Source organism: Eptesicus fuscus, chromosome 17 (genome assembly GCF_027574615.1).
Source record: "Eptesicus fuscus isolate TK198812 chromosome 17, DD_ASM_mEF_20220401, whole genome shotgun sequence".
In the NCBI taxonomy this organism is placed as follows: domain Eukaryota; kingdom Metazoa; phylum Chordata; class Mammalia; order Chiroptera; family Vespertilionidae; genus Eptesicus; species Eptesicus fuscus.
Window position 1 is genome coordinate 41,364,489 of NC_072489.1, and position 19,857 is coordinate 41,384,345.

Here is a 19,857-nt window from a genome sequence, read left to right on the forward strand (position 1 = left end):
CCCCATTTCCCAGGGTCTAAGCTACATAAAACTACTGTTGGCTGCCCAAATACACAATGCTTTCAATGCTTACCTGAGCCTTTATACATGTTTTAACTTCTTCTCAGTATTCTCTTCCTCTAACCCATCTCATCTGGCAAATTTCATTCCACCTGTTAATCTCCTAGTCAAGTGTCACCTCCTTCTAACTTCTGTCACCAGTCAAAGTAGTACCTTCCTCCTCTGTACTTCCAGAACTCTTATTCATAACCTTTGCCAGCCCATTAAATGACAATCACTTGCTCAGTACTCTGCTGTCTCCCAGTTGGTTATAAACTCATCAAGAACAATCATACATTTTAGTTTTGTACCCAAAACACCCATCACTGTTCCTAGTACAGTGTAGGTTTATTGTGTTGAAATGATCTGTTTCAAATTAGATTCTAGGAACTTTAAAAATCACCATTCAGCATACTAGAGACATATTATGCATAGTTGTGATTTCCCAAATCTGAAACCATATGGAGCTCCAAACCAGTGACTTATAGAATGGAAGTTTTCCCTTAATGAAATGAAGAGCATTGCTAATTTTTATATTATGAATGAGTATCATTGATATTTAAAAAAATTTTTCACATTGACAATTATATGTTATTCTCATAAAAACTAACAAATATTTACTGATAATTAGAGTTACAAATACAAAGCAAAACACAAAAACAAAAGTCTTAAATATAAAAGAAAATTTAACAATAATATAATAGAACCCTTTTTGTTGTTGTTTTAATTGGGACATTGTAACCCAGGGAATTAAAAGTTCTTTTGGAATATCATGCCTAAGCTACTTGCCTTTATTATTTTTATTAATTTGGCAACCCTATGAAATTAGGATAACAGCTTTGGCTTTTTCTTTGAGACACAGTACTAAATATCTTATAGTAGAATTATAACATGAATTCTGGGTGGACGCCTCCTAACTCAGTGTTCTTTCAATGTGAAAATAGAACAAATACAATAGGGCCTACATCTAACAAGTATTTATCTATAAAAACACATGTGTGTTATTCTCATTTATAGCCCTGTCTTTGTTGAGTGAATGAAGAAACAGAGTGATGAGTAAATATGTCACCATGTATATGTGAGCCCCTATATCTACCAGCATCTGGATGTCAACACAAGACCATATTTTGGTATTTTTATATGTGAAAAGTTCCCACTTGTTCATTCATTATTCATTTAAGGACATTAATTAATCAATTGTAAATGCCAGGCCTTATTTTCAGCATTGAGGATAGATTTAAAAAGTGCTGTGACTATGTAAGTCATTTGTAAAGCACTGGGTATGTAAATACCTGTACATACACATTTACAGGGATAGTATCAAATTCCAACTTGTGACCTCTACAGAGCCTAGCACAGTCACCTGCAAAGATTTTATATATATATTTTTTAACAAATAAATGTTAACTAGTAAATCTGATTTTTTGCTAGTATATGGGGAGGTTTTGAAGGAACTGTAACACAAAAGGGAAGAATATGCATCCTCTTCTCCAAACCCACATCCAATATGCACATCCCCACAGGATTCAAAATTGACTATGGCCAGAACTCCTGCTTCCCCCTGGATTTTCAGAGTGGATGGTTAGTACTGAAGTTATCTTCATCTTCTTCTGGTAATAATAAGCCCTGAGAGGAAGAGATACATGATGTTCTAAGTGTCCCTTTTATGCTCAAATAGAGAAAGGTGGTAAGCTGACTGAAATATTTCACCAAAGATGCTACTGCAGCCAGTATTTTTCATTCCACATAAGTGTATTGAATATCTAATATGTGCCAGACACTACTAGAAACTGGAGACATAGTAGTATGCCAAGGGTATATTGTAGTGCATCAAAGAATCTCAAAGCCCTGATGGGAAAAAGCACCCTTGAATACTTGACAGTGAAGAATTCTGATTCATGGTTGCACGGGTATGTGTACTAGTAAGCTCACAGTTATACCATATATTGAAAAAAAGGATAAAAAATGTCTTTTTTCTTATTTACTGCTAACTTTCTGGAACTTCCTATAATGCTTTACTTTTTTTTTCTAAGAAGCAATTTATGCCCCTTGAAGAGAACTGAACTCAAAGGGCACAATGCTGGATAGCTGCCAGTGGAGCTGTGAGCAAATGTGTGATAAAGAGGTAAGAAGGAAGATCAGGAGCAGAATGAGCTAGTTTTCATATGGTCTGTGCCAACTAAGCAATGGGTGTCTGAACTATGACTAGAATCTAAATAACCATGTTTATCTGTGTTCTGCAAAATGCAGATATCTACAGATATTTGGCTGATGCTCATAAAAAGATAGGTCTCTCTCCAGCTCCCTCCATGAAGGTCTGTGGTACTTTTCATTTCACATCATCCCCTAAAGAGAAGAATGCTCATGAAAACACTCGGTGCACTGGGGCTGTTTGCTGGGCTCTGCAGCAGAGTTCTTTTGCAACAGCTGAGCAAAAGCTAGTCCACTGTTGATGCCAAGAGGTCCCCTGTAGTACTGACTGCTAGTCTGGCTTCTTACCCTGGCCCCCAGGCTCACAGTGAAACCTGGTGTGGAGTATATTTTTGAAAGAAGACTCTCAGCAACACTATCAAATGCTGATTCACTCCATGTCATTCATCTGAGCCATGCTCATTGAACAACTGTTCTGTGCCACTCAGTGTTAAGTGCTGAAGACACATAGATGGAAGACCCAGGATATTACAGTATATTACATTGACTTGCAGGATTCTACCTGTAAAGGCAAATCTACATGACTGACCTGATTTTTCCTTCACAAATGTATCAAAGAAGCTTCTTAGGAAGACGTTGCTGAGCCAAAGGCCAGGACCATAAGACTAGACAGGACAGGTTAGCCCGTGGTCCTGAGGGGTTTGTCCCTGCTATGTAACACTGGCAGGCCAGTCAGAGGCTCTTATTCTTCTGGCTTAAACTGTTCTCCAGAAAACTTCAATAACCTTCAAGTTCATTTTCCCATCCCTTGCCTCTCCAGACTCTGAGTGTACTATTGCCAAAGCCAATGTTTTAAAACATAGGTCAGATGATGTCTCTCTCCTCCAAAACCTTCACTGGCTTGCCACTGAATATGGAACAGGCTTCATTTCATCTGCCTGATCTTCAAGGCCTTTCATGATTTGATGGTAAACTCCCTCCTTAGTCTCAGCCTTCCTACATTCCCTCAGATGCCAAGGCTTTTGTCACACACATTTCCCCTCCCCTGTTCCTTCAGCTGAGAATGTTCCCTGTCCCGTCACCACCATTCTCCACCAACAGAAATTAGAGTAATCTCTCTTTGTCCCATTCAAATGCTACTTTTCCCATTAAGCCCTTCCTGATCCTTCCAGTCAGAGAAATCTTTGATTTCTTTGCATGTCTATCCCTTTCCTTTTATAGACAGACTCTGTGAAAGGTGGACTGATGTAGGTGGTCACACATGTTGCCTGGGTGTGAGTCCAATCTCTGCTACTAACTAACAATAGTATTTATCTCACTGGGTTGTTATAAAGTAACTAGAGGCCCGGTGCATGAAATTCATGCCGGTAGGTTCCCTAGGCCTGGCCGGTGATTAGGGCCAATCTGCAGGGTGACCAGTGGGGAGACAGGGGGGCCCCTTGATGGCACCTGCCTTGGCTGGCCTGGGGCCTGCGGGCTGGGGGCAGCTCCTGTGTTGAGCATCTGCCTCCTGGTGGTCAGTACGCATCATAGAGTCTGGTCTTTCTGCCGGTCGTTCAATTTGCATATTAGGCTTTTATTATACAGTAATAGTTCCTACTTCACTGGCTGTTAAATTATTAACCATGTATAAAGCATTTTAGACAGTGCTTGGCACACAGTAAGCACGACAGAATTAAAATTATTATTGTTATGGCACTTATCTTTATGACTTTACTTATCTCGTCTCCCTTCCTCCAGTGTTAAGATCCTGGAGGGCAAAAACCCAGTGTTACCCTTACCCATCTTCCAGGACTATGGTGAAAATTAGATGAGAAAATGTCAGCACTATGTTTTGCACTGGAGACATTAAATAAATTTTTTATTACTTTTATGACTACTGCTGCTACTCTCTTGTTCTGATGCCTGTGCCTGGCATTTTCCTATCTAGAGAAGTCTCTAATCTTGCTTTATTGAATGGCTAAACATATTCACAAATAAATGGATGAAGAATTTTCAACATGAACTCTCCCTCTCAAGGGCAGAATACTGAGCAACTATGGCAGTCTCACTATCCTTCTTTCCTCAAAGTCCCTGGGAGTAAAATTGAAAGTGTTACTCACAAGAATCCTGCAGCATAGGAATCTGATAGGTTGTTTGTGCCTCCAGCTGAGGTAGTTACCACTCCTTCAAGCCAAATCTTCTTTCCTGGAGTATATGTATTAACCACCTGTTCACACAACAAAGCAGAAGGGGATAGTGATATTATTAAAAGCTGTTCCCCAATCAGAAGAAACACACATCCCTTAAGGAAATTCCTGCAATCCCTTACTCCCAGGTGGTAATAACCTGTGCTTTTTTTATTTTGATGCACCACATACAGTGACCCGGCACACGCATGCATGTAAACACACACACACACACACACACACACACACACGCACACACACATAAGCATTAATATTGATACATGTCCACTCAAAGAAATGATCACTTTTTCCTAAGTTACTTCAATGTGTCAAGAGAACAAGTGCGATTCCAGGACATAGACTGACTGCAACACACTTCACTGAAAGATATAAATCTATAATATTTCCTTATTAACAAGCACTGAGAGGCAAATTTTCTTTTTCTTTTTAAATAAATTTTATTGATTTAAGAGAGGAAGGGAGAGAGAGATAAAGACATCAATGAGAGAGAATCATTGATCAGCTGCCTCCTGCACACCCCCTACTGGGGATCGAGCCAGCAACCTGAACATGTGCCCTTGATCGGAATCAAACCTGGGACCCTTCAGTCTGCAGGTCAATGCTCTATCCACTGTGCCAAACCAGCTAGGGTGAAAAGCAAATTTTCTTAATACTGTGTTACAGCAAATCCATGGATGAGTGCATTGTCCATGCATCAAAAGTCATGAATCATGAGAGACCACAGAGATCAATGTCTGGGAGAAATATTTTACAATTACCAGGGCATGTGTACATATTATAACCACATATCTGAGGTAACTGCAGTAAGGATAAAAAGAAAAATCACTGACCCACAGGTGAAAGATCCTACACAGGGAGCAGTCTTCTAAGCAAAGGCAAAATCTCTTGTCAAAAGGTGGCCGTCTGACGTTTTGAAATGGCCTAGGCCCTAGGGTCTGATCCATAAGTTGGAGATTGGCCAAACTATCCCAATCAGAGCTCAGATCTTTTGGAAAGCAGTCAGGCAGTACTTAGGGATAATGCTGTACACTGCTTAGCCTCTGAACGCAGAGCTGACACAAAGGCTTGTCTATAGGTGGTTCATTTGGGAAGTAATATCAGCAGGAATGAGGAACTGGGAAACTGAAATAGGGAAGAAGGGGAGACCAGTACAAGGAAGCATTTTCAAGTTGGCAACCAGTGCTGGCAACTTGTACTCAATCCCACAGCGATCTTGCTAAGAGCTGTGTCTCAGAACTGTCCTTTGGCTCGTATCCTCCAAAGGTCAAGAGTAGCCTTGTGACTATTTATCACCTCACGCCATTACCCCATTTCACTGAGGGGTGAGGCTCTACTGCACCATACCAGCACTACACTGGTTGCAGCCTGTGCACCTGCCTATCTCTGATCTCTGCAGAGATAACCAGAGCAGGAGGTGGGACTGAGAAGATGCTGGTTATGCATAAGAGGCACTGGATAAATATGATAGTGCATTTAGTAAGGTCCTATGGCCCACCAATTACTCTCCTGTACATTTAGACCAACTCTATTTTCCCTCAGGTCTCTAAGGAGACAAGTATGAGACTGTTTACTATGTTTGTGGCAGGTGTCTGTTGCTAGAGGAATAGGAAAGTAAAATGTGGTAGATACATATCATAAAATATTATGCACAAGTTAGAGCAATAAATTCAATGTAAATCCAGCAATATGAACAGGTTTTAAAGGGTTAGTGGTAAGTTAAAAAATATCAACAAAATGATATTTATGGATCAATATTATTTATATAATTACCCATTCATACCCAATAATACTAAATAGTATATAAAGATATATGTTTCTTAAAGACATATATCAAACGCATAAGGAAGTCATGCATTTGAGGGAGGTACATGTGAGTGGGGATTAGAGATGAAGGTAAAAATTAAAGCAGGTCTTTTCATGAATTGATGATAATAGTTTGCTATAGTTCAGGAATATGATTTTAATTAATTCTTTGCATATATATATATATATATATATATATATATATACACACACAGACATCAGCAAAGATTTCTTTTTTAAAAATCTCTTCCTGGATATAGTTCCCTGCCTTTCCACAACACCCCCTCCCCGCCCCGCCAACTACTAGATAATTTATATTATTTGAGACCTATTTTCAAATCAGAGATGGCAAAGTGCTTGATCCTTTAAGTAATAAAATTGTAAAAATACTTCAAAAATTTCAGATGAAAGTAAGATAGTAATCAAAAATGGAAGAAAAACCCTGGGAATTAATAGTGGAGATCAAATTGGAATGCTGTTAAAGATTAAATAAGAATCCCCCTTGCACCCAAAAAAAGAAGAGTTATTGAGGACGCCACAGACAGGTCTCTCCCCTTCTCAAACGACTCGAAGTGCCGAACCCACGTAGCCAGGGCAACACTTTATAACTAAGAAAGCCAGGAAAACACCTTAAATGATCAAAAGACAGAGCCATATAGTGACACTAAAGGACTACACCAATGATTCCCCTTAAAAATACCTGTGCTCTTGATAAACTTTGTACTTCTTTTGTGACTAACTAAAACTGAGTCAAATAATGGTGCTTTTCTTTTTGTCTTTGACTTCTAGGATATTCAGGATTTAATTTTTTCTCAAAGACAGATATTGAAATGAGACAATTAGAGAAAAGGGGTTTGGTTAAACAACACAAAACAAAAAGGTAAATACTACAGTATGATTAAAATCATTAAACTGAAAGAATTCAGACACAGAAGGCCACATATTATATGATTCCATTTATATGAAATATCCAGAATAGACTAGTCCATAAAGACAGAAAGCAAATTAGTGGTTTTTTAGGGTTGGAGAAGGAGAGGGCGAAGAGGAGAGGGGATGGGGAGTGACTACAAATAGGTATGGGGTTTCTTTGGGGGATGATGAACATGTTCTAAAATTAAACAGTAGTTTCACAATTCTGTGAATATATTAAAAGTCACTGAATTACACACTTTTTAAGGGTGACTCTTATGGTATGTGAATTATATCCCAATAAAGTGGAATATGTGCCTTTTTTATATTTAAATTACCTAATGATTATAAAGCATTTGGAAAAGTGTCTGGTATATGGTAAGCTCTTAAAGCATAAATCAAAATTACCTAAATCACTCTTCTTGTCCAAAGTACATATGATTATGTTTGGATTAATCTAACATTAGAGCTAGTTACTTTTCTTTTGGACACAATGCTTGTCGTGGTGATAATGGGCCAGATGTATGCTAAGTAGCAGAGAAAGGCCCGTTTAAAATTAAAAGTGCACAGGGCTCATTTACATTAACGTAATTCTCATTCAGAGTAGTTCATTTATCCACTCTCAACAAGGAAGGAATTCCTGTCTTTTTCTAGAGAAGCCACATGAACAAAAAACACACAGTGAGGTAGAACTTTGATACAAAATCTAAACAAGTTATATGAAATGTTCCGTGGAAAAGAGATTCCTTGAAAGTCTTCATATTAAAGGTTTTGGAAGTAGTTGGTACAGATCAGCAAGGATTTTCTGAGCATTTACCGTTTGGAACATGGTGAGAAGCTTGATGAACTGTATGACTATCATGAGCAGAGGAAACCATTGTGGTGAGGTGGTAGGGAGGTACTGAGGCTGGGTGCTGGTTGGGACTAGGGAGGAAATCGGTAAGGGCAGACTAGGAACGAAAAAAATCAGGAAAACCAGATGGAACCACCTGCAAAATTCCCTTAGAAAGTGAAACTCTAAGAAACGGAGGGCTCTAGTTCAACACTGCGGTTTTCTGCGTAAATATGATTCTCCCTGTGCTGGAAGAGAGAAAATTGCAGGACTGGAATAAAGAAAGGTATGTTCCTGGTGAGAAATGATGTGCCAATGAAGGTTATTTTAAGAAACACACTGACTGGGGAGGGGGAAGTACAAATGCTGAGATTACTGATGTGAAGGTAGAGGGAGTGAAGTGATTCGCTCCCTTTCAGAAGCTCTTTGTTCTAAATAGACTTCAGCCATTGGGCCCATGTAGACAAGGGAGTTTTGAGGTACCCACAGAACAGCTCACAAGTGACTAGAGGCTGATCAGAATCCTTGGGCGAGACTGGGGGCAGGGTGAAGGGAAACCCAGTTCTCTTCCCTCATATTTCGGGCTTGAAGGCCTCAGGACTATTTGTGTGACTATACTGAAGGAAGTGAGGTGAGAGAGAAAGAAGAGGTTAGGAAAAACAGCACCAATTTTTTACAAGTTTTATTTTCTCTACCACTTTGAAATTTTTTTAAAGGAAAAACAGTAAAAATAGAAAAATAACCATTTATGTGGCATAGTTTCAAACCTGGACTTCCTTTTCCTGTTTCTCAAAAACTGTGACCTAAGTCTTTTTTTAAAAAATGACTCCTGAGAGCCTGGCCTCAGCCACTGACTGTGCAAGAGATGGTAGCCTTGTAGCAGCAGACATGTTGTTTATGGTTATCCAAACCCAACACCTTGCTTAATGAGAAAGGAAGCAATAAAACAGGAACAGTGGACAGGCCAGCTGGCTAATCAGCCTGGCAGGAGGCCCACCCTCCAAAAGAAGCTGGAGTCCATTAATTCCAGCCTCTCATCTACTCAGAAATCAGCCTTCCCCAGGACACCAGGAAGAGCAGTAGCTCTTTAAGAAACCAGAACTTATCTCCTGTATCATCGGTTCAAAGCTTCAGGAAGCTCCTTAAACCTTTCCTGTGCACAGAGCTCCTCTGGGGGGTGCCTCTGCCTCTTTGTCCCGTATTATATTTACAAAAGGTTCTAGTTAGAGTTCAGTAATGTTCCGATGTTTCTTTACATTCTTCTTGTGTATTTCTGACTTTAAACTACCTCCTATTGGAAGAGGAGGGGATCATTTCATTCTGCCCTCTCCTTCCTCACTGCCTTGTTCTGGGTGCTAGATCTCACCATTTCTTCCTCAGTCCTCCTGACAAGTCCACCCTCCACACTGCTGTGTGTGATCACAGAGGTCTGTGTAATTAGTTAGGAGATGTACTAAGAGTAACTTGTTTGTAATGAATTTGAGAGCAGTGATCTGGGGAATGATTTCCAAAACAAGAAAAAGAAAAAAAAAAAAGATTCTAAGTTGTCACAGTAACATTCTTTTCATTTACCAGAATTATAAGATGACTAGAGGCCCAGTGCACGAAAATTCGTGCACTAGTGTGGGGGGGGGGCGTTCCTCAGCCCGGCCTGCACCCTCTCACAATCCGGGACCCCTTGGGTAGGGTCCCTAGGCTTGGCCTGAGATCAGGGCCTATCGGGGCTTCCCTTCCCCAGGATGCAGTCAGCTGACCCCACCCCCGCCGCTGCCACTGCTTGCCATCTGTGCAGCGGTGCCCCCCCTTCCCTGCCACTGGTGGCCTCCCTCTGCAGGTGACAGGTTGGAGTGCAATGGCTTGGCTGGCCTGGGCCTCCCTCTTTCTTTGCTGGGGGGCGGGGCCAGCCCTGCGAGGGGCCGTCTGCCTACCTAATCACTCCTAACTGCTGGTCTGCCTACTTGATCACCCCTAACTGCTGGTCTGCCTACCTGATCACCCCTAATCACTCTGCCTGCCTACCTGATTGCCCCTATCCACTAGCTTGGGAGCGGGGCCAGCACAGACTTCTGGTTGATCAGCCTCTGGTTGTTACTGGTCTTTAGGACCCAGGTTTTTTATATATTAGGATTCCTTAACTGGGAGAAAAACTGCAGAGCCATTAACTGCACACAACCCATGGTCAATTTTATACATTTGTCCATGGGAGTACGTTAGACATCGTGAAATAACAGTGAGAACCACTGAGCCATTGGAATCCGATGTCAACTACTTTAATTAACTTGGTATCTAAGATACTTCATAAACCCCTTAGTGACCTCTTCTGCCCTCCCTCACCACAACACCTCTGGTTTACTACAAAATGGACTCATCATTTCCAACTACACAATCTTATTTTAGGTGTTCACTGATTACCTTCTCCCCATATCCATTCCTCACCCAGATTATCTGATTTTTTTTTCATGGGTTAATTCATGTTACCTCCTGTGTGAAACTTTAGTCAAACCTTCAGAAAGTTACTTTTCTCCTTTGGGCCCTCAAGTTCTTTGAACCCGTCTCTGACCTTAATCTTATTATACCAAGTTATAATTTTCTGTTTTCCTATTTGTTTTCCTTCCTATACTATAAGCGTTTTTTCCTTTTTTGCATACCCTATAGAACATTTTTTAAGTACTTGTGAAATAAATGAGATAATGAAATAACTTGAGATATTTACTGATGAAAAGATCAAATTTCAGAGAAGAAAATTAACAGCCTCAAAACCATAACAGCAAATACCAAATACTTATAGTTGCAGTTTAGGACTCTGTCCACTTTCTAGTTGAGTTTTCCTGTTTGAGACCTAGAGGCTTCTACTGACTAAACTGCTTCCATATTTAATATGTCCTTAAGTTAGACAAGCCGAGCTATTCTGAGCTCAGCCATTCTCAACACATTCTCTTGATTTATTTCTTCTGTCTAATGCACTTCCTGTCAGTTTCATTAATTTTTTTCTGTATAATTTCTTTTTATCGTCTCCCTGTTCCGGAGTGCTACATTTTGCCCATTTTCTTTCGGTATTAGATCAATTTTTAATTTGTGGCTTCTGTGTCATATTTAGGATTTAAAATTGCATTCTCTGCTCTTATTATCTCAAACCACAGAAAAGCAATTGAATGTAATTGCAAAAAAAAAAAAAATTAAAATAAGACATACACAGAAAATATAAAGTCACCAGGGAGGCAAGGAAATTATGAGCATATGCAGAACAATAAAGAAGAAAGGTCACAGAATCCCAAAGCCATGACTTGTTCAAGGGTAAATTCTGGTGGAGGAAGAGACTAGGCAACAGCTACTTGCATATAAAGCAATCTTCCTTCCTTCCTTCCCCAGTCCTTTTCTGTCCTTCCCTCAGTCTTACTGAACAGTCTACCCACAGACAAGTGATAGGTTCCACCAGCCTCACAGGTAATTTCCTCTCACTGAGGACATCTCCCCACTTCCATGTGTAAACATTGGTAAATCACCCCAAGTTGCCTCTCCCTTCTGAAGAAGCTTCTTGCCCAAACAGCCATTTGTTCCCAGGGCCATTCCTCCAATGTCCATGGGCAGCATATAGCTCCACAATGTCATGCCTTGCACATATCAGGACCAAAAGCCTGTGCACATGAAACATATTAATGAAGTCCACTGAATGAATGCAAACAACTTCCTGAAAGGCCTTGTCATCTTCCACTAATTTTGTGGTAACATTAGATATTATCTAATATCGTGGTTCCAACTCTCATTCAGTCCTGATTTCTAAGAGATGAACCCCAAATTACATTATCTGATTTGGGGATTAAATTAATGTTCTTTCACCAGGAACATTCAGTATTCTTTTTTAAAAAAATATATTTTTATTGATTTCATAGAGGAAGGGATATGGAAAGATAGATAGAAACAATGATGAGAGAGAATCACTGATCGGTTGCCTCCTGCATGCCACCCACTGGGGATCGAGCCCGCAACCCAAGCATGTGCCCTGACCTGGAATCGAACCCTGACCTCTTGGTTCATAGGTTGATGCTCAACCACTGAGCCACGCTGGCCAGCCAGTATTCTTCTTTAAAAGCCTTCCTAATCCTGGGTAATTAGGAATATAAATATTATATGGGTTATGAAATAATGGTTAACAAGTATAGGCAATGCAGATAGTGTATTGGATAGTGGTGTGAGCTCTGGAGTTAGACGGACCTGGGTGTGAATTCTAATTTTACTACTTAGCAAGTGTGACCTTGAGCAAATCACTGGTTTCTTCAATGGGTTAGTAATATATGATGCACTCAATAAGAGGCATTTGTAACCTAAAAAGTAATACAATTATATTGCTGGAAGTTAATGATGCATATTTCACACTTTAATGATTTTGGAATCAAAATGTTTTTCATGATCAATATCAAAAGAAACTTGTCAGCTGTTTACTCTCTCTTCCAGCTGTTATTAAATTGATGGTATATTTAATAATTATTTGTGTTTAATAATCAAGAAAATATGGCTCATGGAATGAAAATGTCTTCAACATTGGAGCACTTTTGTGGTAAAGATGCCTTTCCAGCCAGAGTCCCTGATTTATCATTAGTATCTAATATATGAAAGAGCAGAGCCAAAGTTTCCCTTGCTTCATATTCTCCCATTTGCAGATGCACAGCCAAGAGGAGTCACAGAGGCTAATTTACTGGGAAGCTCATGAAGCTTCAACCTCTGGCTCTCCACTTTCACAGCTCTCTACTAACGTCCTAGGCAGGCCCTAGGAATGTGTTCACTTGTCAGATATACTTCTAAAATGTGCAAATTTGTTTGTTTCTTTTTCTAAAAGATGTCCCCAGTGTATAAGCTCTGGCTATATGAAAATCAGAATCACCCAGGAATATCACCTAAAGTATTAAAGTGACATACAAACAAAATACACAGTTTGTATTTAGGATCCTCTGCCTCTCCTGAATACTTCTTTAGCCTGTTTCTCTTCCCCTCAATCAAAACCTACTCTTGGGAAAGGGCCTTCTATTTGGTACTATAGGCCCAATGCACGAAATCCTTGCATGCGTAGGGTCCCTAGGCCTGGCCGGCCATCAGGGCTGATCCAGGCCTTCCAGCTGCCAGCCAGGGCCTTCCTCCATTCCATGCCGCCGCCTAGTGGTCAGCACACATCATAGCGAGCAATCGAACTCCCAGTTGAACTCCCAAGGGGACACTTTGCATATTAGCCTTTTATATATATAGACTAGAGGCCCAGTGCATGAATTTGTGCATGGGTAAGGTCCCTCAGCCTGGCCGGCGATCGGGCCGATCAGGGCCTTCTGGCTGGGGGGAGGGACTGCGGGAGGTTGGCTGGCCGCGGGAGGTTGGCTGTGGGAGTGCACTGACCACCAGGAGGCAGCTGCTGATCATCTGCCTCTTGGTGGTCAGTGTGCATCATAGCGATTGGTCAACCAGTCGTTCAGTAGTTTAGGCTTTTATATATATAGATTAGCACCATAGTAGGCCTTTAAACCTGTGTAGTTTACCTCTTCTTGGGTTATTTACATTTTATATCCTCATTGTACTACAGAATGAAACATTATTTTTCTAAAATGAAATACCCAGCATTAGCAAACAGAGTACAATGTTACTTTGAGCTGTAAAGAGATCTTTGCTTCACTCCTACACACATATTCAGAAGACAATCTCCTGCTGTGCCTACATGTAGGCAGAGCCCATTTATGGCTGCCTAAATCTATTTCTATCTATTTGACATTATGCTATAAAGTCAGTAGTAGATTACATTCTTCCATTATTAGATCCAAATGTGAATGAGACAAAGACATTACTTCCGTTACACTTCTTCCATTATTTGACCCTGCTCATTCACCTTCCCCTCTCTGCTTGCCTTCCTCCCTCTAACATTTATTGAGCACTTGTTGAGTGAGAAACACTAGGGTAGGCACTGGAACATTGATGTAAGCATTCAACATTAATAAATGAATGAGTTAATTAATGAATCAATCAATCAAATATTAATTTTTGTGGTGATACTACTGTTCTTGCCCTATATATTTTCATTTTGCAGTTTGCTATTAGAGAAGGTTAACAATACCATTGTCCTCATTTTCCCTTGTGAGCTCAGTTATTTTATAATCCTGAAGAATAACTATTATTCTTTACCTTCTTCCCCCTGGATATATACTAACAGGCTCAAATAATTAGGTAAATCAGAAGGTTGGTTGAGAACAAAGTTTCTTTTTTGATCTATTAATTACTTTAAAAGGATTAAATATTCTTTTGCCTTACCTACTTCCATGATCCTGCAACTAAGATATACTGGAAAAAGTGGCACAATGTTATTGCATTTATTGAGACTTCAAAGGAGTTAATCTTTATTAAATAGAATAAGCAATCATAAGCAATGATGATATTAACAAAAGAATGATCATAGTTATATTATAAACGATATAAACCATTCCTTCCACCATACACATCTACAACCAGGAGTCCTCTGATCATGCTGTAAGACAAACTGTATAAATATGAAGTTGTCTATACTTCAGGTGTTAGCCTAAATGTTACTCCACCTAGAAGGACTTCTTATATTTCTCTTCCCTTAGAAAGTAGATATTTCCCTCTATGGGTACCCATAGCACCTGATATGTCCCTATATAGGATATATCACACCTTATTATTGTTGCTTGCTTCATTAACTATTTTTCCACTAGACCATAATAAGATCTATGAAGACAACCACCACATCAGTCTTATTTACCATTTTATCCTCAGGGGTCTGAAAAATACTAAGAATATTATAACCAACTGATAAGTGAAGGAAGAAAGGGAAGAAAAGAGAAAGGAAGGAAGGAAGGAAGGAAGGAAGGAAGGAAGGAAGGAAGGAAGGAAGGAAGGAAGGGAGGGAGGGAGGGAGGGAGGGAGGGAAAAAGAAACTATTAGGGAAGCCAATTGTTTGGTTTATTTAGTATTTAAAATGCAATCATATGGATAGACTTTTGGAAATACTTCCCTTATGACTGTGATTTCACCAACTCCTTCCTGTGCTTATTGAATTGCTGAAAATAATATCAAAAAGTGTTATTTCCTCCTCTGATTCCTCTAGGAGATGACACAAATCATTGAGTCCAAATTACTTAAGCCAAAGTGGTTCTTCTTGGTTCTTATATCATTGTTTTGGAGTCAGCCCAGTTATCCACACTATACCATCTGTACTATATCCTAAACATCTCTCACTTTTCCACCTGACTCTTGCCTGTATTGTTAGATTCTCAACCCTTTTCCCTTGACGCATCTCCCAAAGTACAGATAGATGATTATCCTCATTCTAATGGAAGGGAGAGAGAGTGGGGGTCATCCAAAGAAGTTGGTGTCCAAACACTCTGTTTAGCTTTCAAAAGTATCATACAGATGTTCATATCACAACAATTCACCCACTGCTCAGAAAACTGACAATTCTTATAAGTGGTGTCTAAATTTGGAAATCACAGCTGTTTTTAGCAATTGAGTTACTGTCTTTCAGGTGCCAAAAATATCACCTATCATATTCTCCAGGGTTCAAAGAAAGAGGAAAGAGGGAAAAAAGCAAAACAAAAAACAAGTTGAGGATAAAGGTAGCATGAAGCTTCTCCAGTTTCATAAATTATTAAAAATAACTACAGTAACTAAAACCACAACAGTAATAGCATTAAGAACTAAGTTTCAATAGCAATTAACAGAGCAGGACTTCACATGACCTTCCTAACCTTCCTGAGAGGGAGGGAAGATAGTGCTCTTAAAGAAACAGAATCAGAGAAATTAAGTTAATGTCCCGACGTCACACAACTAAGCCTAAGCTCCAACCCAAGCCACGAGACTTCAAATCCTGTATCCTATTTCTTATTCAAACAGCCTCACCACTGATTTACCTTACCAATTCCATTTGTGCTTTCGTCAGAAATATGCCCTTTTCTATCACTGTGGGCTTAGGGATATCAGTGTGGGGGGAGGTGTTATTAGGACTTCTCTGAAGTTCCCAAAGTACAGAAAAACACACACAAAGATATCATTTCTAGCTTTTGGGTGAGGGCTTCAGGTATATACATATTAAAATCCTACCTGGCTCATCTCTGAAGAACTGGTTTTGGGGCTTACGAGAAAGAAGTTGGCCACTCTGCTCTGGTCTTCACTTTGGTCTCTAACTTCCCATACCCCTTCCTACCCACAGGGGACTTCAGGAACTGAAAAACAACATTTCAACTGGCAAAGCTTGGTGACCCTTTTCTGATCTTCTCCCAGCTCTTATCTCCCCAGGGCAGGCCAGTATCTAGCACATCCTGGGCTGTGCTGAGAGAGACTCATCCTGAAGGCCCTAACATTAGAGCCAATGAAGAGTCCGTCCTGTGAGTCAAGTCTCAGAGAATCTGCGATCCAGTCACACCCCCAGCAGATACCCATTTAAGGCAATATCTAGCAGGAGTTTTGTAAGAGAGAGTTGGAAGAAGAAAACTAATGAGGGAAATGACTGAAGGCTACTAAATGAAACGGAGGATGGAAGTTTGGCTGACAGTATTTTCAAAAATAACTGCAAAAATATTTCTGGTCCTAGATGCTCTTCCAGAATCTTGCCACTTCCCCATCAAGAGGAGTTTATTTCCTTTGCCCTTGAATTTCCATCAGTCTTAGTGACTTCTCAGGGTAGATTAGAAAAGGTGATACCATTTCCACCTGGCTCTCTCTTGGGCATCTATTGGACTTTAGAACCTTGGGAGGAAGCCCAAGCTACATCAAGAGTGCATATGAAGGTATTCCTGTTAGGAGTCCCACAAAGGTGCTAGTCAGCAGCTGGCATCAACTAACTGCCACACTCAGGAATCAACAGCCCTTCTGATGCTTCTAGTTGAGAGCCTTTGAGTCATCCCAGCCTTTGAGTCTTCCAGTGGGAGCTTCAGGCAACGTGCAGCAAAGACGAGCCATCTCTTCTGCATGTAGGTCATTTCTCTTAGAGGCTCCACTATTTCTCTCTGACACTGTACTTTGCCCTCCCCATCCAAGTCCATCAGACATGTTTTCAAAGGTCTGAATCTCAAATGTGCAGTTTGCGCCTTTTTCCTTAAGTTTCTCTGGCCTTGCCTTCACAAATCAGGAGGTGAGCTTAGCTTATTAATTTCAGTCTTTGAACATTCCATGATGGTTAAGGAGTATGCAGTGGTGGAGAGTAATGGGTTGTGAGGAGAAAGGAAAGAACCTAATCCCAACACCTTTGTCTTAGTTCTGACTTAGAGCTTTTTGTTCTACTTTAAAAATTATATGGGCACAGCTAAAACCTTCACGGTCAATACCATGATACCATTGAATCATTTTACTTCCACTGTGATCAGGTCAAAACCAAAAAGTAAAAAATATAGGGAGTTATCTATCCTGTACACTGCTGTAATACAAACACTTGGAATAGTGCCTGGAACACAGTAAGCACTCAATAACTATCTACTGAATGGAAGAACAAAGAAATAAATGAGATAAAATTCTCCCCTCTACATAAGCACAATATGCTTAGAAAACTGTAGTATTCAATAGGTTGACATTGTACTATCAGCTGGGTTTTTATGTTCAAAGCTCCAGGGGTCAGATTCATGTGGGGCTTTCCATTTATATTTTGACTTGAGCAAAGACAAATGTTGTTGGTGGAAATTAGGCTCTTCCACAGGATTGTAAGGAAAGCATTCCGAGGATCTATGCACTAGAGATTGTGGTGTGGCAAAGTTTATTTGTGATGCAGGTTCTCTTCTTGGGTTTCCAATGTCCCATCTCCCACCATCCCACCATGGAAAAAATCCAACCATGTCTTCAGCAGGGCCAAAGCAAAAGCCAGAGGAGCAAAGGTCAGAGGAGGTCATAATCATCGATATGAAAGGTGAGGGGGGTCTAAACCACAAGACCTGCAATCTGCTAGGGGAGGAAAGGTTACCCTGGTGGTGGTGGGGGTGGTGAAATCCTTAAAAAAAAAAAAGAATAGGTTGACATTGTACATATTAAGTAATATGTTTCTAAACCTGCTTAAAGTAAGTATTAAACTTTAGAAGTGTGAAGTGTGAGTTCCTCAAGGGTAGACACTATGTCTTATTCCATTTTGTATTCCAGCACCTGGTACTTTGCTTGGTACTTGCTAAGTGCTCAGCAAATATTAAAAATTTCAGTATTAAAAACTAAATGAATGTCAAACACTGACAGAGATATTTCAAGTCATTTATTTCTCCCAGGCTTTGCCTAGTAGAAGGCAGTGACAGATAAGTGCTGGCCAATGCACCTGATCCTCAGACAGATCAAACTTGGGTGCAAAAGTCCAGAAGTCCTGAGGCTTCCCAGCCTTTGATAACAAGGGGACTCAAAAGGATATTTGTAATTCTATGTATGACATTGGTATGAATGCAAAGAAGGGTATAGACTTCCACTTTAGTGAATCAAAAGTACTTTTCTATAATTGTTCTACATGGGATTTTATTTCACAGCTAATTTTATACACGAACCATTTCATTCACTTGTACATTCACTTATTTATTCGTCCTATATTAATAGGGGCCTATCTGTTGCTATTATTCTGCAAAGATTTGTTTAATCTGATCAAGAGATAGTTAAGTGTTCAAAAGGTCCCCATTCCCTGGAAAAGGACCTGACTAAGCAACAAAACATGTGAAATCACCATTTTGTAGAGACAGATGGAAATTGTAGACATAAAATCTCTATGGTTCAGAATTAACTAATCCAGTGTATTTCAAAATGTGATCTGCATTGGGTAAAATCACTTAAAGGGAGACTATTAAATGTAGAGATGTCTGGGATCCACTCCACACATACTAAGTCAGAATAACATCCTGAGCAAGTTCTGGTGATTTGACTGTACTCAAGTTTGAGAACTATTAACCAAAAAAGGTGTCTTGTTAATAGGACCTACATGCAATTGCTGAATATAATATGGCTTTCCTCACATCTCTACAAAAGTAAGATGTTACTTGGCTGGTTTTAAGACATTTAGAAATAGTGTAAATATGGCTCAAAATTGCCAGTTCCCCAGATCAAAATTTTACTTAATAAATGTAATCATCCTTTTCTTTACCTAACCCCAAATAAACCCCTGCATTTAAAAAAGAAAATAAAGTAAACCTATCCTTAAGAAACTCACAATTTAGAAGCAAACTATTACAAATATTTGTTATTGAACCTTGGTATATCACATTTAAACCCTTCTCCATTTGAAAAACAATAAACAATCGTCAACTGTGAGGGGGAGCTCTGGACCATGCAAACCTGGACTAACTATTTTTCTACCCTGGTTCCCACAGTGCTGCCATTCAGCTGGGCCCCATTGACCTTTCCTTGCCTCATCCCCAAATTGACTCCTCTTCTTCCCAGGGGACTTTTACTCACTTTCTGAATTTTCCTAATCTGGTCAGAGAGTGTATCTAACAGGCGAGTTTTCAGGAAGTCCATCACCTTGACAACTCGGCCATCAATGTAGCAACTGGAATAAAAATAAAATAAGAATCAGATAAAATCTTGAGCAGAAGACTACATACACTTCTCTAGTCAGAGGTGTCTATTGCCTGAAGAAACCAAAAAGGGTTCACTTGGATTCTTATATCCTAGAAAGTTTGGTCCCGGGTACTTTTCAAATAAATAATATACTTTTTACTTTTTCTTCTTTTTAAATTGTATTAAATTCATTGGGGTGTCATTGGTTAATAAAATTTGATAGGTTTCGAGTGTACAATTCTATAATACATCATCTGTATATTGCATTCAGTGTTTACCACCCAAAGTCTAGTCTCCTTTCGCCTCCATTTGTGGGCTAATATTGTGATTTTTTTCAACTTTTATCACACGAAACTTCATTGCTTACTCTATAGACATAGACAGGAATCCATAAAACAATGGAGAATGGAGAAATGGAGAAAAGGGTAATGG

The 19,857-nt window shown here is 39.7% G+C and overlaps 1 protein-coding gene across 1 annotated transcript in view; it reads right to left on the reverse strand.

Annotated features, from left to right (window-relative positions):
* The window catches only part of HPSE2 (heparanase 2 (inactive)), a 538,739-nt gene that overhangs the window by 124,553 nt on the left and 394,329 nt on the right, over positions 1-19,857 (reverse strand). The window contains exons 7-8 of the mRNA XM_008144163.3: positions 19,321-19,414; positions 4,293-4,399 (exon numbers count right to left, since the gene is read on the reverse strand). Of these exons, the coding sequence (XP_008142385.1) occupies positions 4,293-4,399; positions 19,321-19,414 (201 nt within the window). The remainder of the gene's footprint in view (positions 1-4,292; positions 4,400-19,320; positions 19,415-19,857) is intronic.